This window comes from Canis lupus, chromosome 6, assembly GCF_011100685.1.
Source record: "Canis lupus familiaris isolate Mischka breed German Shepherd chromosome 6, alternate assembly UU_Cfam_GSD_1.0, whole genome shotgun sequence".
Classification (NCBI taxonomy): domain Eukaryota; kingdom Metazoa; phylum Chordata; class Mammalia; order Carnivora; family Canidae; genus Canis; species Canis lupus.
In genome coordinates, this window is record NC_049227.1 from 72,508,671 (window position 1) to 72,534,596 (window position 25,926).

The 25,926-nt window shown below is 37.9% G+C and overlaps 1 protein-coding gene across 1 annotated transcript in view; it reads right to left on the minus strand.

Moving 5' to 3' along the window:
* TNNI3K (TNNI3 interacting kinase) overlaps positions 1 to 25,926 on the minus strand; it is a 240,310-nt gene that overhangs the window by 109,449 nt on the left and 104,935 nt on the right. Inside the window, exons 12-17 of the mRNA XM_038541654.1 lie at positions 10,296 to 10,382; positions 9,663 to 9,719; positions 8,594 to 8,686; positions 8,457 to 8,514; positions 8,135 to 8,329; positions 7,286 to 7,390 (exon numbers count right to left, since the gene is read on the minus strand). Coding sequence (XP_038397582.1) covers positions 7,286 to 7,390; positions 8,135 to 8,329; positions 8,457 to 8,514; positions 8,594 to 8,686; positions 9,663 to 9,719; positions 10,296 to 10,382 — 595 coding nt within the window. The remainder of the gene's footprint in view (positions 1 to 7,285; positions 7,391 to 8,134; positions 8,330 to 8,456; positions 8,515 to 8,593; positions 8,687 to 9,662; positions 9,720 to 10,295; positions 10,383 to 25,926) is intronic.

A 25,926-nucleotide genomic window follows, 5' to 3' on the forward strand; every position in this document is an offset into this window, starting at 1 on the left:
TGCATCCTAAATGATATAGCTATGCCTCATCCTTGGGAGAATTAATGAAAACCATTTCTCAAATCATTTTCCATAGGACTTAATTAAAAAAAAAAAAGGACTTAATTTCTTCAGAACTCCAGTTGAGAAAGGCTGGAAGCAACAAAAAAACATGGAAATATGTAGGCTTCTGTATGCATTGCTATATAATACACATACACCATTTATATGAATCTTTATCCTTCTCCATATGTGTATTGATTTGTTATATATAGTTCTGTATTCTTCCAGAGTGTGTAGTCTTGAATACCCACATGACCTGTGTGCACTGCAATTGCCCAGTATTGAAACTTGCACTTCTGTTTTGGCTGCCTAAAAAGATTCTACACACCTGGGAACTTTATAGTATCGATCATGAATTATAAATTAGATGTTCCCGAGTGCCTTATTCCCAGGGAAACTACTAGACCTTGGGACCTACTCTATGCTGTGGGTATGTATCATGGGCCTATGGATCTCAGTCTTTTGCATTCATTATTGAATGGATGAATGAATGAATATGTGAATGAATGAGTGATTATACTGAATTTTGGGCAATAATTCTCAAAACATTTAGAATTATACTATTACTTAATTTCTCAATATTCCCATTCCTCACTGGCAGCAAAGAAGGATCAGATTGTATGCACATGGCTAGAGTAATTGAAATTACACTTAAAGGTCATTCTCAGTGCAATCTGTATATTGGAATCACCAGGAGTACTATCTAAAAATATGATACCTGGGCCCCACCCCTATAAATTCTGAGGTAAGTAGCACCGGGGTGGGTTTTTTTTTTTTTTAAGTTCTTCCACAGTTTCTAATGTGCAGCCAGTGTTGAGAAAATTGTGCTAGAATAATACTTGTTTGATCATAAGAATTAGCTGGTAATCTTGTTTAAAAGAATAGATTCTTAGGCCCAATTCAGGACATTCTCAATCTGTGCCTTTAAAGGGGGAGTCTTTGAATTTGTTTTTGTATTTTTTTAATGAGATGATGCTTATGATTGGGAAATTTGGGAAAATAGTTCATTAGACTCCAAGCTCTTCTAGAAAAGTTGCTAGGGGCTATCAATCTCAGCTGTATTTCCAGGCATAGCACAGACACTGGGTCATATCATGCACTCAAGTATTTATATTAATTCATTAATTCATTTACATTTAAAGTGGAAATGGATGAGAAAAGTTTGACTAAACTTAAAATACCACGTGTGACTAGTTTAATACTAGAGAATTACAAAAGTAGCGTTGTGAAGGATTTCATGAGTTTCAGTGGGTTCTTTCAAGACCTATAATAATTACTGCATTGTAATCGACTGGTTTGCATCTAGATGTTCAGAATTCTTTGCAATGAGGTATTTGCCAGTGAATATTAAACTCTATCTGTAAAACCACTTATTGGAAAAGTCACAAGTGAAAGGCATAGCTGAGAACAGACTCTTTAATCTATGAGAACTGAGAAATACAGCAGTACCTAATAATTTAGTAATTAGAAAAAACTTAGTAATTTATTTGTACTTGATTTTTTTAAATGCAGGACTTTTATATTTATACTCAGTTGAAAGAAAAATGCATACATCAACTTAAAAACAATTATTAAAAATTTTTATGAATAATTTTTTCTCTGATACTTTTGGAAATCTTCAGATTTAATTAAATGTCATCTTCAAAATTAAAATTCTTCTAGCCCTTACCAACTTTGTCATTTTATACAGTATTTGTTATTTGTTATCAGTAGTTGGGCTATTTTTAAATTGTCACTAATTATTTTCCTTTATTGTCACCCAAACAAGCTAACATTCAAAACCAACAGTAATCTTTCTCAGATATAGATGTAGACTCCTAATTAATTACTTAAAAAGTCACATAAAGTTATATAAAAAGAAATATTGGTATGTATGAGAATATTGTATTTTTCCACCCTTGATGTATAAGAGAACACATGAGGGGTTAATAGTAGTAACAAATGTCATTTGTATAGTGCTTCACAGTCTAGAAAACGCTTTCTCATACATATCTCATGGGAGTGCAATGGCCACTCCATGATGGAGGTATCACCATTTCATTGCATACAGTGTTCTTATACTATATCCTTATATGGGGTAAAGGTCATTCATTTGATCCATATATGTTTGCAGTGATGTTTTGGTTTCAATGTCAAACAGTTTGGAAAATGTACTTTTCCAAAGGAACACGGAGAGCTGCTTGTATTCAGTAACAAGTTTTGAAGTCCTTAGCTGTAGACTATGCTTTGCAAGCTCCAGTGCTGCAAAATGAAAGTATAAATTGGGCCAAGGGTAAGTTGGTAGGTAGTGAGGTCTACAACAAATTGGAAAGTACATTCCTGTAGAAAGCTACATACATTGAAGAAGTATTTAGAGGCGTCTCATTGGCTCAATTGGTTAAGCAGCCAACTCTTGATTTTGGCTCAGGTCATGATCTCAGGGTCCTGGGATTGAGCCCTATGCTGAGCTCTGTGCTCAGTGGGGAGTCTGCTTGAGATACTGTCTCTCCCTCTGAATCCTTCCTCCCGCTAAAATGAATAAGTAAGTCTTTGAAAAAAATGTTTAAGAAATATTTAAACACTATAGACAAAGGAGACATATCGGTGTGCCTCATATGCAATTTCTGTTCCACACTAGCAGAACACGGGCTGTAAAAGAAGCACTAGAGCAGGAACACTGAAGCACAAGAAGATGATATGAGAAATGATTTGAATCACAGGAATTGAGCCTGAGGACTGAAGCACAAAGAGCAAAGTTGGTAAATGGCTGATGCTCATTCAGTATCATCAGCCTCCTTTATCTCTCTGTTCTGACTTGGTTTTGTTATTGTTGTTGGGACAGCATAATACAATGTTAAGAACACTATAAGTTATGGATGTGACCTCAGACTAAGTCAGTTTCCCTATCAGTGAAATGGAAATAATAATAACTATGTTATAGGATTGATGTGAGATGAAATAAGAGCATACATGAAAAGGGCTTAGTAGGCCTTTCACATGTGAGTGGTAAATAAATGGCAGGTATTATCATCATTCTCATCAGCATCATTGGAAAGAACCACTTCCTTACTCAGCCCTTCAACTTCTCCTTAGTATATACTTAAAGATCAAAATTAATTTTCAGACCTGTGAGGTAAGAAGCTTGCCAGGGGAAAGGTAGAATTCTTTCCTTTCACTCATGTAAATCAACAACCACAGAACCAAAAATAGAAGCATCCCCCTCATCTGTAAGCTGATCAATAGGCTCAAACAGCCCCTTTGCTTGAAACTACCAAAAGTATTGGGCAAGTTGATCAGGCTCTACCTAAAAGCAGCCATACTCGTACCAACTAGGCCATTGCTTCCTGGAATGTTATTCACAGAAACACCCCCAGGAATTTGGTTCAGTTAAAAATGCATTGATCGAACATCTCTAGATGAAGAGAAAAGGATCTCTGTTCTTGGAGCACTGAGCTGCCCAGATTAGTGGGAGAAAGAAAAGTGTAAACAGATAATTTCAATGCTAATGTGCAAATATGTCTGAGTTCCTCACCCTGATGTGCATCTTTCCCTTCCCCTTTCAGTGGGGCTCCATCAGCATTGTAGACATGTAAGGGTTAGTCTGCTGTGAGAACCCAGAGGAAGACATGCACCTGTTCTCCAAATTCTAGCTTTAGCTCTACATCCTCCATGAAGCTTTCAACTCTACTTTGATCTTTGACTGACATGAAATCTTTGAAAATTGCTGCCTAATCATTTTGGTCCTTAGTCACCTTCTACCTCATACGGGGAATAAATTGTTTGCTGGGCATATGCTCTACGTACCCAACCAGAGCGTAGTAAACCCAGAAGGACTTACACTCTTTGAGGCAATGTGCAATGCTATATCCCCATTAATCTGAAAAACTCAATGTTTCTATTGTTGCCAGATTAAAGATTAGTAAAAAAGTAGTTCACAAACAATAAATGCAATAGTTTGGGACTCTATTATATTCCAGGCACCTATGCAATGAGGTTTTGTAAACTTTGATGACTTTTTGGTACAATTGAAATCATTTGGGTTACATTAGAAACAGAAAACATGGATAAGAAGCTTTTGCACAGCAAAGGATACAGTCAACAAAACTCAAAGACAACCTACAGAATGGGAGAAGATATTTGAAAATGACCTATCAGATAAAGAGCTAGTTTCCAAGATCTATAAAGAACTTATTAAAGTCAACACCAAAGAAACAAACAATCCAATCATGAAATGGGAAAAAGACATGAAGAGAAATCTCACAGAGGAAGACATAGACATGGCCAACACGCACATGAGAAAATGCTCCGCGTCACTTGCCATCAGGGAAATACAAATCAAAACCACAATGAGACACCACCTCACACCAGTGAGAATGGGGAAAATTAACAAGGCAGGTAACCACAAATGTTGGAGAGGATGCAGAGAAAAGGGAACCCTCTTACACTGTTGGTGGGAATGTGAACTGGTGCAGCCACTCTGGAAAACTGTGTGGAGGTTCCTCAAAGAGTTAAAAATAGATCTGCCCTACGACCCAGCAATTGCACTGCTGGGGATTTACCCCAAAGATACAGATGCAATGAAATGCCGGGACCCCTGCACCCCGATGTTTCTAGCAGCAATGTCCACAATAGTCAAACTGTGGAAGGAGCCTCAGTGTCCATTGAAAGATGAATGGATAAAGAAGATGTGGTTTATGTATACAATGGAATATTCCTCAGCCATTAGAAATGACAAATACCCACCATTTGCTTCAACGTGGATGGACCTGGAGGGTATTATGCTGAGTGAAGTAAGTCAATTGGAGAAGGACAAACATTATATGTTCTCATTCATTTGGGGAATATAAATAATAGTGAAAGGGAATAGAAGGGAAGGGAGAAGAAATGTGTGGGAAATATCAGAAAAGGAGACAGAACATAAAGACTCCTAACTCTGGGAAACGAACTAGGGGTGGTAGAAGGGGAGGAGGGCGGGGGGTGGGGGTGAATGGGTGACGGGCACTGAGGGGGGCACTTGACGGGATGAGCACTGGGTGTTATTCTGTATGTTGGCAACTTGAACACCAATCAAAAATAAATTTATTATTAAAAAAAGAAACAGAAAAAATGGCAAATATAAACATATCTATTATACAGTAAATGTTCTATTTCCACTTTCAATCAACATTTATATTTTTGGTCCTGTTTTATAATCTGGTGGTAACAACTTGCACTTACAGAAGCAAAGGAACACACACTCAATTGCCCCATAATTGGAGAGTTACAGCTAGACGAAACTTTTAATGGTCACTAATTTGTTTTAATACTACATGCAAAATGGTTGGGATGACAAGATAACCCTCCTCCAACTCACAAGTCACCAGTTTATATTATGCTAATTTATCACCTAAATCTACTTCCTAAATATTGTTCAGAAACTCAAAGCAAAAAAAAAAAATGTCTATTAACATGCATGCTTTTGAAAGAGAGGTAAGAAAAAAACCTAATAACAGCAAAGAAATGACTTTTGTGTGAAAACTAATAAATAATTTTAAATGGATTGAATCCCACACATATTTCTTCTAATATCTAAGACTCAACCACTCTCCTACCTAATGTATTTTATCTCTCCTATCTTTCCTATCTGTCTCTCTTTCATTTTCATTGGTCACGAGTGAAGTTCTGCTTTTTAAAATTACTTCTCATTTAGATTATGGGCAACAACTTCTTCACCAGTTTCTTGACTTCTCCACCGAGTGGAGAGACTGGGTGAATCATTCCAAAACACGGTTCCAAATCTCTGATTCCTAGATCTACCACCTCAATGCCTACTTCTTTCTTACAAAGCCTAAACTACCTTTATGTCTAGAATTCACTGATTTCTGTGCTCTTATTCCAATTTGTTTTTCTAAATTTCCTTCCCAATTGTCTGTTTCATACATTATGAATACTAGCTACATTCATATGCACTTCATCCCCCAACATGGAACTATTCATTGTTGCTATATATGCCTTTAACGTTCTAATCTCTGTTTTCTTAATGTCTTCCCTAAGCCTATGATGCCCTTCCAGAGTTTATCCATTCTTTGGTGCCAAGTTCAAATGTCCCTTTTTCCATGAAGCTATTTCTAAATTCCTCAGAAGTAATTTTTCTTTCTAAAAATTTTGTAGAATTTTTAATATCTCTTATAAAACATTATTTTATACCTAAAGTAGGTATTTTTTTTTTTTCTCCTCTACTAGAACTACTAGAAAGCTCTACTAGAAAGCTTCTTGGGAATGGAGTCTATGGCCGCTTCACCTTGTAGGCTCTAATGTGCCAAGTATAAAGGTTTTAAACATAGTAGATACCCAAATAGTTGTCGAACAAAAGGCTGAATGGAGTAGTTACTTTTTAGTAGTCTCGGAATTGTGGGCTCTACACAAAAGGTTATATATGAGATCTGAATGTTAGTTATTGATCATCATGAAATGAAAGTTACTTTCAATAATATGACTTGTTTCATAAACTAGATCAGGGGTTGTCCAGCTATTCTCCAGAACACCTTTGGGATTCCAAAGAGGTGGCCTAGGGATCCCCCTCCTTGGCAGTAGAAAATGGTAAGTGAACAGATTTCTAAACCCTACATTCTGTCTTCAACTGAAAGAGCTACATTTTGTATACTGGCCTTCTTGTAAGACTTTGCTTAGAGAAAGCTTTCACTGTTTAATTTTTTTTTTAATCCTTTGGGGTTTCACCCCTAGAACACTACAATTCCTTGTTTGTTTCAAGTCTCTAACCCACAGGAGAACATTTTCACATGAAAAACAGGTAAACGAGCTGCTGCAGTTTGGCTGAATTTATTATTAGAAAAATACCAAAATGGTAGCACAAAAATAGTGTTTCAGGTAATTTAAATCAGAACCTCTTATAATATCTGACTTTGTATGAGACCTGACATGCCATAATAGTCATTAGTCTAAATTCTTGTTCTGACTCTCTTGACTTGAGAACTAGCTGGCTGGTGAGTCTTACAGATAGCACTCTCTCGAAAGATCCCTGAGAGTTATATAACTTTCTATTTGAAAAAAAAAAAACAAAAAACAAAAAACCAAACTTTCTATTTGCGTAGAAGATGATGACAAAACTTTCTATCCCTTAGCCGTAAGGTAGCCTGTCACCTAACCCACAGAATAGAAAACCCTGACTTGCCATATACTTAAGTGAAGTTAGATATATTTAAATCTGTTTTAGACTCCTAGTCACCTGAACAATTCTATGTTCATTATTTAGAGGGAAAAATACCTGTTTAAGTCACGGTGTATAATTGGTTGTGTCAGGTTGTGAAGGTACTCCATACCTTTGGCAACGTCTACTGCAATAATTAATTTAGACTGCAAATCAAGAATCCTGGAATTTAAAAATAGATTTAGTGAGGATGGAATGGTTAATGCCAATAACACATCCTTCTAAAAGATATCAATGGTGCACATGATTTGTTATTCTGTACATCTTTCAGCCCTTTTTGCTTTATTGAAGATTAGACTAAAAATCCAAAAAAAATCTGGAAAAAGAACTTTTGTACATCAGATGATGCCTAATTATCAATCAATTCAGGTACCAACCCCTCATATTCAAAATATTCCACTTGATTTTATATTTATAATGCTATACTTAATTTTTTTATGATAACAGAAAATGGATTCTGCTTTAATAACTGAGTGAAACCACACTCTAATTATTGTATGCATGTATCTAGGAACTGAATTCAAATTAGATTTGTGCAAGGACATTCTCTTTTAAAACTTTAAAAAATAAATATTGTGACCCCTGGTAATTATTTTATTCTCAGCTTACATATAGCTGCGTTATTAGTATGCCATATTTGGCCTAATTATAAGCTTCAGTTGCTAATTTAAATTCCTTGAATTTGTTATCTCCAACTGACTTCCTGTTAAGAAAGCACAGAAGTATTTCTATTCACTAAAATATAATTATTGGGCAGAAGTTATTAGCCATCTTCAAACTGCCACACTTCCGAGCACTCAGGGATGTTAGAAGGGAAAGGCTCATCCAAGTGGGAAGCCTCGGAGGTAAATGCAAGGATAATTCCATGGACACGTGAAGTGAGAAGTCAGAACAAGAGAACCATACCTCTTCTGCTCATGAAGGAGGGAGAACAGGGAACCCCCTGATATGTACTGAGTGACGATGGCAAACTGGCTGGGGTCATTCAAGCAGGCACCCACAAACTGAATTATACAGGGATGATTGAGGCGGCAGAGAATGGACACCTCTCGGCAGAACATATCCACATCGGATTTGGAGCAGTAGGTGTTGGCCCGGTAACTGGAAAGGGCGGGAACAGGAAATCCTCAGTCAACAGACGGGTCAAAACAAGGGGGCTTGCTGTGCATATGCTTCTTAAGGTTCACAATTCCAGTCTGGTGCTGACTTTTCTCATCTGCTCTCTTACCGTTTTATAGCCACTATTTTATTTCTGCATCGTCCTTTATACACTTTCCCGAAAGAACCTAAAATTAAGAGAAATGAATAAACACGTGTTGTCTCGAGCTCATGAAACTAAAGCAGAAGGGCGTTTTCTTGGGTTACCTGAGCCGATGATTTCATGGAACTCAATTTCTGAGAGCTGAAGATGGAAATGCGAGGGCAGTCCAGCCCTTAGGAGGAGAACATCTGCCTTTTCTGAAAACAGGAAATGTTATTTTATTTGTTAAGACAAAGAACACACGTGGATGTGTACACATGATGCACGTACATACCTTACTTAGCCAAAAATGTCATTCCCTGGTAACATTTAATTTTCCAGATACAATTGACTACTTGTAGATATTGAAACCTTATCACAAACGATCCTTGTCCCTTTGCATTAAAAACATGTGAGTAGTCCCGTCTCTGTCCCCTGACCTTTGTTATCAGGGCTAAGGGTTTATTTCTAATCTGATCAATAACTAGCTCATCTGCATGACATGGCAACCCCGGAGTACTGTTCACATCACATCATGATAAGGAGCCTTATCTGGCCGATCCCTTCAACTTATCATAATGGGCTTAGCCAAATATCCATAAGCTAAATCTCAAAGGGATGCCAATTAGATGTCAAAAAAGAAGTCCAATGAATCATTCAGAGAAACACCTCGAACCAAAAATAATTTTTAAAAACTTCAAATTCTAAATGCATAACTATAAATTTGTTGTTGAATCATGAAGGTATCTTTTAATATTCCTGATTCAATGGCTTTAATTTCTGTGTGCAGCATACACTCAAAAATTTCCCAAGGTATTACTTGTTTGGGATCTTTTGGAAAATAACCTATTTTTTCAAACTGATTTTCCTATGGCAAACCTATTCCCAATTCTCCTTAAAGACATTAATATTTGTGATTTAGACTTCATTAAAAATACAAATGTCTATGAGAATTTGATCTTCCTTTAATACTCAGGATATTTTCACTGCTGTACCTCCATGAACCGAGATAGCACATGTAAAATAGTACAGAGGGTAAGGTTAATTATGGAAAGAATGCTTTGTTGATAATATCATTTATGCATGCAAAATAGTCATCATTTATAATATGTAAAACAAAACAGAAGGTTATCACATTTGAGGCAATAGTTATCCTTAGTAATAAAATATAACAATTGTCCCATGTTAAAATACCTTTTGTCATGCTTTTAATCTTCCCCAAGGGGGATGGAAGAGACACATAGGAGCCATCTAGAAATCAAATTATATTACAGAGTTTAAAGTAGCATTTTTTTTCTACATAAACAGTAAACATTATACAAAGAAGCAGGTGACAAAAGAAATTTGCTAAGAAAACCAACTGAGAATATAGCTTTAACCCAGGTCCTTTTCTGGACACTGAAACTGTATAGCAAGTGTTTATTTAGAGAGTATATAAAAGATTAAAAAAAAAAAAAAAAAGGTCTAGTAGACTCCGGCAGATTTAATTTGTGTCTGGGTATGAGTATTCTCTGGCCTGCCTTAATAGATTACTGAAATGGAAAACGACTGCTCTCAGCTCACCAGGGCCTTCCCGGTCATGCATAAGCCTCATAAACATCCAGTCGAGGGAACGCTAAACCTGAAGGAACTGCAGACTGGTGAGTCGGAAAACAGCCTAAGTGAAGGCTTCTTTATTTTCAGCCTTACCCAGACATAAGTTTTCCTAGAATAAAGTCAATCTGACATGCCCTCATCCCTAACCCCAGAATAGTAGTAATAGAAATAAAGGTTTACCTTTTGGCACAATATTGTACTAATGACAAAAACTTAGTAAGAAAAGGATACCTCCTCCAGGTTGAGAATATTCATTACAGGGCAATTCATCCTGCGGTCTTTTATAATGCTTCAGGAGGGTCACGATTGCATCATGTCCTTTGTGAAAAGACAAAAAAGGTCAAAGGGTCTTAATTTTTGTGTGATTTATTCAGCCCAAAAGTGATTAGAGGTAGCCTGAAACATAGGATATATCTTAAGAGATAATATATCGCAATAGGAATGTAGTACTTTCATTCACTCATTCATTCACCCACTCTTTCATTCATTCAGAATGATTCATTGAGATTCTACTAGATCTGAAGCACTATGTTAAGCACTTTATTGGGTGGTAGGGATATAAAGAACAAGGTGACTATGGTCCTGTCCATAAGAAGCTTGAATAATAATGAGGTAGGTTGAACAATAATGAGAATCTCTAAATGAGGAAATATGAGGTACTAAGGGCACCATTAAAAGGGTAAAGAGCACATACGGTAACTGGGAGAGAGGGATGTGTTTGCTTTGATTGAATGTTACATTTGGGTTGACCGTGGCCGTCTAACATGGCACTGAGATAATTCCATAGGTTTTTGTGGCAAGAGGCAGTTATCTGTCTGCCTATCAGTGTTTGTACTCCCCATTCATGGAGTGATTTTTGTCACTCAGAATAGCTGTCCACCCAGGGACAATAGTGCCTTATCGTCCTGCATTAAGTTGTGGCCTTGTGACAAATTCTCATCAAGGCAACATGAGCAAAAGTGATGCCACTCCCAACTCTGGGCTTAAAAAAAAAAAAAAAAAAAAAAAAGTGAGCCTTCTCCTACTCTTCTCTTCTGCTGGCTGGCTGCAGAAGGTTCTGAGGCCCTATGGGATGGGAGAAAGTCATCCACTGGACCAGAAATGCCCACATTGGACTTCTACATAACTGATAAATAAATGCCTATTATATAACACTCACCAAAATTAGGGGGTTTATTAATTGCAGTAGGTAACATATTGTGAAAGAGAAAAAAACGCGAAATGCTCTTCTGAGTAGATCCATGGTTTTCAATAGAACTAAACTTTTTGATACTATTTTATGTTTCAATTATAAAAATAATCTACTGAAGCTAATTTATACAAGAGAAAAACAAAGTCAGCCTTAAAGACCCTGCCAAGAGACTTGTGAAATGCAACAGAATTCATTGTGAAAATGGCAAACTTTAGGAATTGAAAAAGCACACATGCTTAACGATCACGGATGGTTCATGGTTAACGCTGGTTCAGAACACACCTGATTAATGTAGAGAGTGCGTGCTGAGAGTTATGCTTGGTTATCAAATCCCCCCTTCAAAAAAAGAGAATTAAAATTAATAGAGCATGCAAGATCATGAGATGAAGTAATTAAGATACTAACTAGCATTAAAAGCTTTTCCAAATGTAATATCCCAACACCAGATTCTTCAAGAAAAAAGAAAAAGAAAAAAAAAAAACAAAAAAAAAAAACCACCGTGATAACAATTGCTAAAATCTGTAGCAAAACTTAAATCTACAGAGTGAACAATGAGTGCCCATTTTCTTATCCATAGATTTCAATTCATGACTGGCAGATTCGTAATTTTCTCAAATGATAGATGTAGGTTATGATGAAATAATGAGGAGCCAGTCCTATTAGCCCTTTTTCTTTGGACTCTCCTGTGCTCACAATTAGGGAAAGCTCAAGGCCTGAATGGCATTAGCCAAGAGGCACATTTCCAAAGACTCTAATAAGGAACAGACAATGTAAAGGTTACAAGGTGGGAGCAGAAATGTGACTTCTTCAGAAATGAAAGGACCGGTGTGGCTGGAGCATCACAAGCAAGGGTGAGAGCGGTTCCAGACTTGGGTAGAAAAATAGATGAGCTCACATCATGTGCAGTAGTGCTTCACAAACTTGTTAGTGTGTATAGGAATCACCCGGAACACATGTTGTTTATTTATTTTCTTTCAAAATTTTATTTAATTTCTAGTTAATATTTAGTGTAGTATTAGTTTGAGAGGTAGAATTTAGTGATTTATCACTTAAATACAACACCCAGTGCTCAATACAACCAGCGCCCTCCTTAATGCCCATCACCCAGTTACCCTGTCCCCCACCCACTTCCCCTCCAGCAACCCTCAGTTCATCACCTATAGTTAAGAGTGTCTTAGGGTGTGCCTCCCTCTCTGGTTTTATCTTCTTTTATTTTTCCTTCCCCTTCCCCTATGTTCATCTGCTTTGTTTCTTAAATTCCACATGGAAGTGAAATCACGGTATTTATCTTTCTCAGACTTACATCACTCAACATAATATCATCTAGTTCCATTCACATCATTGCAAATGGCAAGACTTCATTCTTTTTGATAGCTGAGTAGCATCCCGGTGTGTGTGCATGTGTGTGTGTGTGCACCTGTGTGTATACCACCTCTTCTTTATCCATTCATCACTATTTTGTGACACTATTGTTGTATCCTTTGGGGTAAATACCTAGTCGTGCAATTGCTGGGTCATATAGGGTAGCTCTATTTTTAACTTTTTTAGGAACCTTCATACCATTTTCCAGAGTGGCTGCACCAGTGTGCATTCCCACCAACAGTGCAGGAGGGTTCCCCTTCCTCTTCACCCTCATCAACATCTTTTGTTTCCTGAGTTGTTTGTTTTAGCCATTCTGACCTGTGTGAGGTGGGATCTCATTGTGGTTTTGATTTGTATTTCCCTGATGACGAGTGATGTTGAGCATTTTCTCATGTGTCTGTTAGCCACGTTTATGTCTTCTTTGGAGAAATGTCTGTTCATGTCTTCTGCCCATTTCTTGACTGGATTTTTTATTTTGGGGGCATTGAGTTTGAAAAGTTTTTTTTTTTTTTTTTTTTTTTTTTTAGATTTTGGATACCAACCATTTATCTATGTCATTTCCAAATACCTTCTCCCATTCCGTTGGCTGTCTTTTAGTTTTGTTGTTTCCTTTGCTGCACAGAAGCCTTTTATCCTGATAAGGTCCCAATAGTTCATTTTGTTTTTGATTCCCTTGCCTACGGAGATGTGTCTAGTGAGAAACTGCTGCAGCCACGTTCAAAGGCAGCCACGTTCTCCTCTAGGATTTCAATGGATTCCTGTCTTACACTTAGGTCTTTCAATCACTTGGAACTTATCCTTTTGTGGGTGGTGTAAGCAAGTAGTCCAGTTTCATCCTTCTGCGTGTGGTTGTCCAGTTTTCCTAACACCATTTATTGAAGACACTGTCTTTTTTTTCCATTGGATATTCTTTCTGGCTTTGTCAAAGATAGTTGACCATATAGTTATATGGGCATTACTGGGTTCTCTATTCTGTTCCACTGAACTATGTGTCATTTATGCCAGTACCATACCGTCTTGATGGTCACAGGCTTTGTAATACAGCCTGAAATCTGGGACTGTGATGCCTCCAGCTTTGGTTTTCTTTTTCAACATTACTTTGGCTATTCTGGGTCTTTTCTGGTTCCATACAAATTTTAGGATTGTTTGTTCTAGCTCTGTGAAAAATGCTGATGTTATCTTGATAGGGATTGTATTAAATGTCTAGATTGTTTTGGGCCATAGGGACATTTTAACAAAATTTGTTTTTCCAACCCATGAGCATGGAATGTTTTTCCATTTCTTTGTGTCTTCCTCAAATTCATAAGTATTCTATAGTTTTCAGAGAACAGATCTTTTACCTCTTTGGTTAGGTTTACTCCTAGGTATCTTATGGTTTTTGGTGCAACCACAAATGGGACTGATTCCTTGACTTCTCTTTCTGCTGCTTCATTATTGGTGTATAGAAATGCAACAGACTTCTGTGTGCTGATTTTATATCCTGCTACTTTGCTGAATTCCTGTATCAATTCCAGCCATGTTTGGGTGGAGTCTTTGGGTTTTCTACATAGAGTTCATGTCATCTACAAAAAGTAAAAATTTGACTTCTTCCTTGCTGATCTGTATGCTTTTTATTTCTTTATGCTGTCTGATTGCTGAGGTCAGGCCTTCCAGTACTATGTTGAACAGCAGTGGTGAGAATGGACATCCCTGTTGTTTTCCTGACTGTAGAGAAAAAGCTCTCAGGTTTTCCCCCTTTGAGAATATTAGCTGTGGGTCTTTTGTGTATGGCCTTTATGATGTTGAAGTATGTTCCCTCTGTCCCTACTTCGTTGAGGGTTTTTATCAAGAAAGGATGCTGTATTTTGTCAAATGTTTTTTCTGCATCTATTGAGAGGATCATATGGTTCTTATCCTTTCTTTTATTAATGTGGTGTATCACATTGATTGATTTGTGGATGTTGAATCACCTCTGCAGCCCAGGAATAAATCCCACTTGGTTGCGGTAAGTAATCCTTTCATTGTACTGTTGGATTCTATTAGCTAGTATCTGTTGTGAATTTTTACATCCATGTCCTTGAGGCGCATATTGGCCTGTAATTCTCATTTTTTAGTGGAGTCTTTTTCTGGTTTTGGAATCAAGGTAATGCTGGCCTCATAGAATGAATTTAGAAGTTCTCCTTCCATTTCTACTTTTATTTGAGCGGTTTCAGAAGAAGAGGCATTAATTCTTCTTTAAAGGTCTGATGGAATTCTCCTGGGGAGCCATCTAGCTCTGGAATCCTGTTTGTTGGGAGATTTTTGATCACCGATTCAATTTCTTTGCTGGTTACAGTCAGTTCAGATTTTCTGTTTCTTCCTGATTCTGTTTTGGTAGTTTATGTGTTTCTAGGAATTTATCCATTTCTTCCAGATTGTCTGATTTGTTGGCATATAATTGCTCATAATTTTCTCTTATAATTGTACTTCTGCTGTGTTGGTTGTGATCTCTCCTCTTTTCATTCCTGATTTTATTTCTGTGGGTCCTTTCTCTCTCTCTCTCTTTCTCTCTCTCTTTCTGTATCTATTTTTGACAAATCTAGCTAGGGGTTTATCAATTTTGTTAATTCTTTCAAAGTACCAGCTCCTAGTTTCATGGAGGGAGTGCATTTTAAACCACAGATTCCTAAGCCTTAGGTGATGCCATTTAGGAGTCCACACTCTGATACTATGGATGTGGAGCTTTGGAGTTTAAAGGAAGAAGTTTGGATTTTAATGTAGGTGAGATGAGGGACCACTTTAATTAGTTGGAAGACATGAGTTATTTCCCTTTTTTATAAGATCCTTATTCACAGATTAGCGTTATGATAATCCTCCTAAGGCTGTTGTAGAGATTTAAGTGAGATAATACATGTGCCTACAATCCTAACATGTAAATATGCCTTTCGGATCTTTTTACCGCTTTCTTGCTTTACTATTTTGCCCCCACAATTGTAAATGAACTTGGGAACTCTCTTATGGAACTTCAGATAACTTTTCTAAACACCAATATGCTCTATTTCTGTCACTGCTGTGATTAACTACTGCAAGCTTCACGGCTTAAACAATATAACTTTATTGTCTTGTAGCAGTGGAAGTCAGAAGTCTGATGTAGTTCTCAATGGGCTAAAATCAAGGTGTGGACAGGGCCCTGCTCCTTTCTAGAGGCTCCAGGGGAGCATCAGTTTCCTTGCCTTTTCCAGCCTTGAAAGGCCACTGACATTCCTTGGCTGTGCCCCCCTTTTCATGTTATCAAAGCTATCAATGGCCGGCCGAGTCCTCCTTCCTCCCTATCACTCTGACCTCTGCTTCTGCCTCCCTCTTCCACAGTTAAGGAACCCTGCTAGTACACTGGACCTACTGGGATAATCCAGGATAATCTTTCTCAAAGAGTCATCTAATTAGCAGCCTCAATTCCCCGTTCCCATGGAAGGCCGAGTACTCATAAGTTGCAGGGAATAGGACCTGGACATCTCTGGGGGGCCATCACTCTGCCTAACACCCCAGGGTGAGGAACGTTTCGGCGCGCTCTGCTGGCGTGTTGCCGCTGCCTCCCGTTGAGAGCCTCCCTTTCTTCCCCATGTGCTGACGGCCATTTGAGCCTCAGGATGAAAGTAGCACCACCAACAAAAAGTTCTCTGAAATTGAAATACCCCTGCGTGCGGCCTGCTGCCAGATTCACAGGTTGGAGGCTTCTCTGCTCCCCTCTGCATTGTCTGCCCCACTTGAACAGGACCTGTGGTGCTTTTAGTCGGTGGTTCTTTTCCGTAATGTGGCCTTTAAGCGTTTGGGACAAAGGCAAACCAAAACAAAACAAATTTTCTTATTTCTGTTTCTCCTTTGGGAAAAAAATTAAACAACCTGAGCCCCAAGCATTTACCCAGGCATAACAAAGCTTACTCAAATCACAAAGTCCACCTCCCTGCCGGTCTCAGCCTCTCTGTGGGGCTGACTGCGGCTGGGGCTGACAGCAGAGAGGCCTCCCGCCTTCCCTCGTGAAGCAGAGAGCCGCATCCTGAATCCTGAGCCTGTGGGAGTCAGTGATCACACCCTTGATGTTACCTTTCATTTCAACAGCTCTCTTGGCTCCGCTTGCTCTGAGCGGTTTTAATTTCCTGCCAGCACAGTGGCACAATTTGCTGGCATTTTCTTTGGGATGCTTTTCATCAAGAGCCTAATGAGTGCCTGGGTTCTGGCTGATGATAAGCATGAGGCTGCCAGGGAAATGCCAAGAGGCCCCTCGGCTCTGGAAGGCATCTCCGCCTGATTTCCCACCTCCTGCTAACTGTGGGCTGAGGCCCACATGTATGGGAAATTCTCTGCTGCTGTCACTGTTCTGACACACTACCCAAGTGGATGCAAAGAAACCTGGAAACCGCCGGGGCCCAGCTCCCTGACACTTGGCCATAAGGAGTTAAGCGGGGAAATGCCTCGGTGGAACTCACGGACCCGACTTGCTAAGGCGCTCCTGATAATGGATGCACCCAGACAGCCCAGGCGTGCTAATGGAACACGTCCAGAGATAATCAAACTTTCGCTAATTGAATAAAATGTTTTCCCATATCTAAGAATTTACTATCTACATCCAAGTATTTTACCCAAAACAGGAGGTTGCTATGTTATTAGCCTAATGCAGTTTTAATAATGCTTTGCACCGTCAGAGGATTACCGATTGGAGCCCATGAGGGTTCTTGCCAGCTTGGAGTGTCTTTCGTTTCCTGCATCCCACTCTTCCAATCTGTCTGTATTAACTCAAATTCCATGTTTACCCTTTAATTCGTCTTCTTTTTCTGTTCCTTTCCTTATATGTGGAGTGATTCCTCCCAATTCCAAACTTCTTTGTTTTCGACTTTCTGCATATCTTTACTTTATAACCTAGGTTGTTGTTTAAGGCTATAAGCCCTTCCGGAGGTCTATCACATAGACAGTTTAGAATGTATGTCATGACCATGTGTACAGCAGAGGGTTCACAATTACTCAAGGAAGAAAAGGACACATTTTACTATATCCCTATAATGATAGGGATGATTGGGTCTCTCCAACCCTATCATTTTGTCTTAGAAACACTGAGTGCTGTTTATTGCTATGAAAAATTATTTTTAATAACATAGAAGAAACATTGTTATGAAAATCATTTTAAGTACTAGGTCTGAAGATTAATGGTCAGTGATGCTAGTAAGTATAAGACCTTCTCTCTGACGTTGTGACTCCAAGGCCCCCTGGGTCTAAGATAGAGAACGTGGGGATTAGTTCTTGATTACATAAGCCAAGGAATTCCTATTGACCTCACATGTTCAAAATGCCCAGGTGATCAAAGGAGCAGTCTCAGCCTTTCTTTGTACATGCCTGAAGGAGGAAACTTTCACAGCAATGGTCTAGATGAGATTTTGGTCAATATTTTGTTATCTCCCCTTCCATAATGTCAAAAGCTCATTTTCCAAAAGCATTGAAAAGTAGGATCAAGGATGGCTCCTGATGTTTGTTCTTCCTCCTGGTCCACACACTATCAGAGGCAAGAAAAATTCAAGACTTGCTTCATCTTCTCATCTCTTAAATCTGAAAGATGCTTTCACAAGAAAGGGTACACGCATCTTTTCTCCCCAATATTGTTGTCCATTAATCACCAAATCACCAGGCCCAAACAAGAATGCCACCAGTCCTTCACCTTGAGATAAGAATCCCCATCATGAATGCTTTTGCCACAAGAACTCTATGCAAACCAACTCATTTAGCATTCTTCTTTCCTTCTCTTCTCTCCTTCTCATTTGGCGTTTCTTTTCCCTTCTCTTTCCTTCTACAAATATTTATTGAGCAGCCACTAGAGATCAGCTCAAGTAATATCCTCCCAGGGAAGCCTCCATGACTTCTTGATTTTTAACTAGTGTCTCTGGGATGCCTGGGGCGGCTCAGCAGTTGAGTGTCTGCCTTCAGCCCAGGGCCTGATCCTGGAGTCCTGGGATCAAGTCCCACATTGGGCTCCCTACATGGAGCCTGCTTCTCCCTCTGCCTATGTCTCTGCCTCTCTGTGTGTCTCTCATGAATAAATAAATAAAATCTTTAAAAAATAGTGTCCTTAAGCTTTTTACTCAGTGTTGTATTTCCTTTCCATTTTAGTCACAGGACTTATTTTCTGATAGTTTCTATTTGTTTTCTTGCCCATGACCTGTCTCTTCCGTTAGAAATACAAACTTCCAAAGAACAGGGTAAATATTGTCTATCTCACTGTTTTACCTCAGTTCCTAGCACAGGGTCTGTCATATATTAGGTTTGCAGTATTTTTTTTTTTGAATGACTGAATGAATAGAACCAGGTATGAGAGATATAATATTGAGATATAAATGCCTTTAATCTTATAATGAATAATTTCTAGAATAAAAGAAAAAAATTATAAATGTTCAAATCTTATTTAGCCAAGTTCTTAGGAAGGAAAAGGTAGAGGATGCTATGAATGTGCATAACAGTGCTATTTTGCAGTAGGCTAGAGGGGTCACGGAAGAGTCCCTTAAGGGACTGTCTTTTAAGCTGAACTTGAAAGATGGATATGAGTCGATTAAGCAAAAAGGGAGGAGAATAGCATTAGAAGCAGAAGGGCATATTTCATGGTTCTAATGCATAGAAAGGGGAGCTTTTTAAAAAAAATACTTTAAAATCATCTGCCTACTAAAATTTAAGTATTAGAATTGTGCAGTTAATAAGAAGTCCACAATATTTAAAGAAATATCTATAGGGATCCCTGGGTGGCGCAGCGGTTTAGCGCCTGCCTTTGGCCCAGGGCGCGATCCTGGAGATCCGGGATCGAATCCCACGTCGGGCTCCTGGTGCATGGAGCCTGCTTCTCCCTCTGCCTGTGTCTCTGCCTCTCTCTCTCTCTCTCTGTGTGACTATCATAAATAAATAAAAATTAAAAAAAAATTTAAAAAAAAAAAAAAAGAAATATCTATGGAGACACCAGAGTAGTGGTGAGTGGTATTCTTGAGAACGTCTACTATATTATGATGAACTAGATGCCATTTAATGAGCGAGACGTGGGACTGACGAAGATATCTGCTCATTCTCTAATTTACTCCAACAAACGTATATGAGCACCTATTAGGAATCAGTCATTGAATTAGTCTTTTGGAAGAGAAAAATTAATAGCTCAAATGTTTGCTCTCAAAAAGTTTATAATCTGGTAAGAGGAGGGGTGCTTCAATGTGAAATGCTAAATACAGAGACAGAGATGCACGGACGGTGTAATAAAACATAAGGAAAGGACATGCATGCTAGCCTGGAACGTCAGCAAAGGTTTTCAGGAAGAGAGGATCTGTAAATGGAGTTTTGAAAGCTCAGTAGAAATCAGAAATTGAAAAAGTGGAGTGGGATAGGGAGAATGGGGCGTGTAGAGATAGAGAGGATTGTATGAGAAAAGGCTTAGGAAACATGGAATAACATGGTATACCCGGGGAAGAACGAGTATCTTTGTATTACTGTCATGTTAGTAAGACACTGTCTCAGGATAATTGTGCCCATGTGATAAGTTAATGCATACAAAGTATTTAGAATATGCCTGGCACAGAGTGAACCCCTGGTGAATGTTAATGATGCAGTGGATGTAATGATGATTGTGGCGTGTGGGGTCGCTCGTGTGACAGGAGTGACTGGACATGAGGTTTGAGAGGTAGGAAGGCACAGGGTATGATGCTCTGACAATACATTGCAACTTTTTCTATAGTTAATAGTGTGTCAATGAAAGATTTTAAGCTGGGGAATGCTATGGCCCTGTTTACACTTCTTCAAGACTACAGTGAGAAAATGGAATCAGAGAAGCTGAAGACAATAAAAAAAAAAAAAGTAGTTATGAAGCTTTTAAAATGGATCAGGAGAAAGATGATAAGGTTATCAACTAAAACAGCGACAGTAAGAATAAAGAAGAAAGGATGGATTAAAATGTACCTGTGAAGTAAAATGATGAGACTTTTTGATTGAATGGATGTGGGGAAAGAGAGATTGAGGGAGAAAAAGTCACCAAGCATCAATCCAGATTTCTGAACTCGGCGACTAAGTGGATGGAAACGCCATTAAATGACAGAATGAGTAAGAGATATGGCAGGAGAAACTGACTGATGAGGACAAAAAAAGATATTAAGTTCAATTCTGGGCTTGTTGAGTTTTACATACTCCTCAGATATCCAAGTACAAAGCTCCAGTGAGTCAGTTGGTATGGTGGTTTGAAAACATGGCCACAAATTCTGACACTTGTCCACGACTGAAGGGGAAACCCTACTATAGCAAAGATACTTGCAAATTTGTGCTAAACTTATTGTTTTACATGTTTGCATGCAACTATACAAATAAAATAATGGTTTTTAAATTACTTTTTTAAAATATTCTGATCAGTGATTTTTAAAACCTCCTTAATTTTGCTTCAGTTCTGAGGTTTTAAAATAAATGATGTTACTTGATTCATAAATAAGAAAAATAAATAAAACACACAATGCTTTTTTTTTTTTTTTTTGGTTGGTTGGTTTTAAAGATTTATTTATTTGAAAGAGAGAGTGAGAGAGAAACAGACTAGGAGAAGGGGCTGAGGGAGAGAATATCTAAGCAGATGACTGAGCGGGGCCTGACATAGGGCTTGATGTCATGACCCATGAGACCAGGACCTGAGCCGAAACTGAGAGTCAGATGCTTAACCGACTGAGCCCCCAAGGTGCCGCATAACAACGCATGGTTTTACTTATTCCAGTTTTGTCTGGTGGTGTTTGGCAGGGATATAAACTCTTCATTAGAGAGTCAATATGTCATATTTCCTCCTGGACACTAAAACATGTTTTAAATTAGGAAAGACTGCGATTTGGGACTTATGTGAAGCTTGACTAAACCTTTGCTATGAACCTAATAATAGCAGATACCATTATTTTTACTGAGCTCTGTTATGTTCCAGACATTTAGATCTTAGCCCAAACCTTTAGAATTCTGTAAAGTGTTTATTAATTCATTCTTTTAAATCTGAATATGAAATCTTAGAGGGGTTAAATGACGTGTCCGAAGTCATTAAATAGTAAGGATGGAATTTGGACTTGGATTTGATTCTCAAGTGAGTGATAAGAGCTTGTACAGAAATAAGAAATAAGACAGAAATCTGTTTGGTACCAGCTCTTCACTTAAGAGCTGTGTGGTTTGGGCAATTGTGAATTGACGGATTGAAGTCTCAAACTTGTATTAATCTGTAATAGGAAGGTAATAGCAATTTAAAGCATTAACTTGATAATTTAATTATAAATACATGTATATGGATGTGTAATAGGCACGTAATGAATGTAAATTCTTCTACTCTCCATTTTAATGTATGTGGCTTTTGCTTTTTTTATTTTCAAATTTTTACTTAAATTAACATTAAATTAATTAACATACAGTGCAATATTGATTTCAGTAGTAGAATTAAGTGTGTTTGTGGGTTTTTACAGTTATTATGTTTCAGAAAATATCTTACTGTGTGTAAATTGTGCTACCCCCCCAACAAAAATAAGAGTTCTGAACATTCTAATGAGAGTTAGTATTATTCTATTTGTTTTATTTTTAAAAGAGGGTAACTAAACATGTAGACAGTAACCAGTACACACAAAATTTCACATAGATTTTGAAATACCATCTAAATTTTGCATTTATTTCTTCTCCTTCACCCCTAATTCACTCTAGCATATTAAATTAAGCTTCACTAAACTGAGTAACTAAACCCAAATTGGTAAGAATTTAATATAGAAGAAGTTTGGGAATTTACAATCCATTGATGAAGATTTATCAAAAAAATTAACAAATCCATCTCTTCTTCCTTCAACTTTTCCCCCACTCTTATCTTTTAGTTATTTTTTACTGGCTGAAGACTGTAGAAACTCACAACTGTAAGACTTTATTACTTTTAGAGAATACACTATAGTACGTTTACTATAAATAATTCACACCATACTACACTTGTCAAAAGGAATGAACAAAGTATATATCATGGTACAGGAGTCTTGATTTTTATTGTTTTTGCTCACTTACTCACTAATTCTCCAACTGCAGCTCCCTGTCACTGTGAATTACAGTCGTTCTGATGTATACAAATATTGTATTCTGCGTAATTAGATATTGGGAGAGGAGCCTCTGTAAATTACTTTAACTGGTGTCAGTACTGAAGCAAAATAAGAAGTTTTTAGCTCTGTTTCTGGTTTGGGTTATTTTCTGACCCTAAACAGCCTGACATAAAGAAGTGCTTTTCTTTGTCAAAAGCAGCCTTTTCAGATCTAACTGCCAGACACACTATTGAGCTATGTGTTCAATTCTAATTGGCTGAGATCTTTTCAATTCGGCAGTTTCATCTTTAATGCAATGGATGTAAGATTATGTGTAGGTCTTTTCAATGAGTTTTCCATACTGGTGATTAGGGCAGAGGATTTAAACGTAAGCAGGCTGCTGGCGATTTCTTCTGGCCAATTTAAATTGATTCATACAAGTCCTTTGTACCCTAGGGAAAGGGCATAACAGATCCAAGTGAGTGAGACAGCTATGGCTACTCTCAGATGGAAGAGTAGCAAACAACGGGGAGGGGTGCCGGTAGCCAACTAGAGGAGGGGAAACACTCTAAATATTGTAAAATCAGAGCTTTGAGTAGCCTCACAGAAAAATATTGAAACTTAATCAGTAGGCTTCTGTGTGGAATCAAGGTCACCAGGATAATCATTTCCAAGATTGATTTTGATATCTTTAGGTTAAAAGGGTTCTGTAAATGGAAACTGTTCTTCATATCTGATCCCACAGGGAGCCATGGTGAGCAAACTCTTTTCTGAGTTTCTAAAAGAAAGTTGAGGGGGATCCCTGGGTGGCTCAGTGGTTTGGCACCTGTCTTTGGCCCAGGGCATCATCCTGGGGTCCTGGGATCGAGTCCCGCATCGGGCTCCTGGCATGGAGCCTGCTTCTCCCTCCGCCTGTGTCTCTGCCTCTCTCTCTCTCTCTCTCTATGTCTAAAATAAATAAATAAATAAATAAATAAATAAATAAATAAATAAATAAATAAATAAATAAATGTTGATAACTCTTACAAAACTCTAAAGCACCCCTGAACTGAATGTGCTGTATCAGAACAGCAGAAGGTAAGCTAAAAAAAATTTTTGTCAGTTGAAAAATTTGTCCTAGAAGCATTGAGACGGGTAGCATTTGAGAAAAACTTCCAGATTTCTATTAAGAGAGTAGACTAAATAGTATAGTATAGTGATGATATTTTAATGAGGCCATGTCAATCTCCCCTGAACATATGAAAACAATACATTTTTCTAGCAAGAGAAAATAGCAACAATTTCATTTTGTGGGTTTTGACTCGTTCTGTTCTAGAACATATGCAAAAGATCCATCTGTCTCTTGAGTACTAACATTCAATTTGTTAAAATTCATAGTAATAACGAAATACAACACTGATGCCTAGCACATTAGTCGAACACATAAGGGTGACAAGTATAGCATATGTTGCAGAGACCAGTGGGTAAATCCTCTAAGCTAAATGATTTTTGTTGTTGTCATTTGCAAGGAAATCTTGGGAACTTACACAATGATTCATTGTTTCTTAAAGTGTGGAATTCCACAAAAAAATAAAACTAAAACCAGTTTTCAACTATCACTCTCAGTCAACTAAAAACAAACAAAGCCAACCCCTGTGAAGAGTTAGCTATAGCAGCTATATCTGAGCTGTCTTCCGGAAGACTAATGCTTTGTAAACAGCTTTCCCTGAAACTCAAGTTTCTTGAGAGACGCTGTCTGAGAATCACTTGAATAAATGCAATGCGTTGAGTAAGTAGAACTTAGTAAGCCCTCCCGAGGCTTCAGAATATGTAAGATTTTTCAACTGATACTCAAATACAGAACTACCTGGAATTTATTTATTTATTTAAATATTTTATTTATTTATTTGAGAAAGAGAGAGAGAGAGAATGCACGTGCACATGCACAAGCAGGAGGGAGGGGCAGAGGGAGCCGGAGAAGCAGACTCCTCACTGAGCAGAGAGTCTGACCTGGGGCTCAATCCCAGGACCCTGGGATCATGATCTGAGCCAAAGGCAGACCCTTAACTCAGTCAGTTAGGGTCTGAGACTGACTCAGACTGAGCCACCAACCCACCCTGGAATTTATTTTATACAAATTAGAAGGTCCTTGTACCACAGAAATGCATCAAAATATTCATCCGAAGTCATGTATGTGAATGCTAAATGGCAAAAGTATTCTTAATGGCCCCCAATTAAAAATTATCAAAATGCTCCTAAACAGAAGAATGAATAGTGATATAGTAACAAAACTTTATATTCTATAACAAGAATGAAAAACATATAATGACCTGAAATAACATGAGTGAATCTCTCAAATTGTTGGTCAAAAGACGCCAGACTCAAAAATGTATATGCCATTACATTCCACTTGTCTAAAGGGCAGAGAAAGGCAAAGCTAATCTATGCTCCATAGAGGCAGCGGGACCCTTTCTGTAGAATGATTGGAAGAGAATGTGAATAGGGCTTTTGTGTTGGCCATCTTCAGTTGCTTCATCTGGATTCTGGATGTTGGATGTGAGTTCAGTTTGTGAAAATTCAATGAGCTATAACGTGCAGACGTATGTATGCGCGCGTGTGTGTTTACCCAATGCTGAAATAAAAAACATAAAACATAACAGGGTCACATCTAGCTCATCCCTTACTTTACCATGTCTGCTCACTTGTCTCTATTAAAGTAACTCCTATAATCATTTTTTCACTGGCAGTCTTCGGATCTATATTTTTCTTTCTCTCTATGTACTTACAACTCCCCATTCCTAGCTATCAGATTCCATCTCTCTTTTAATTGATAGAATTTCGTGTCCTACTTTAGGGTGAAAACCTTTTAGATCAAATTGGTAGCCTGAGAAATCTTCCAGTTTAGTAGCTGTGCTTTTTTAGTACGGACTTCTAAGATTCGAGCGTTTAAACCCAACACTTCTTTATGTACTTTCAACATCCTAATAAGACAGCAAAAAATAGGCAGTATTTTATATTTAACAGTATTTCATTGCAACCTTCTTATTTCAATGACAATGTAGACTGTTCCATTTCACCTGAACATTTAAACTCCATAGCAGCTTACGCGTATATCTCGAGCTTGCTCATGAGGTCCAATATATCTTAAAACAATGATGAAGATGCCATTTCATCTTTGATTGTTTCTAGTTTCCTTTCCCTTAAAATGTACAGCTAATTATTGATCAACTCTATTTATGAACTACTACTATTACCACTGTTATCAGTACTGAACTACCAATTATTAGTGCTTGCTATG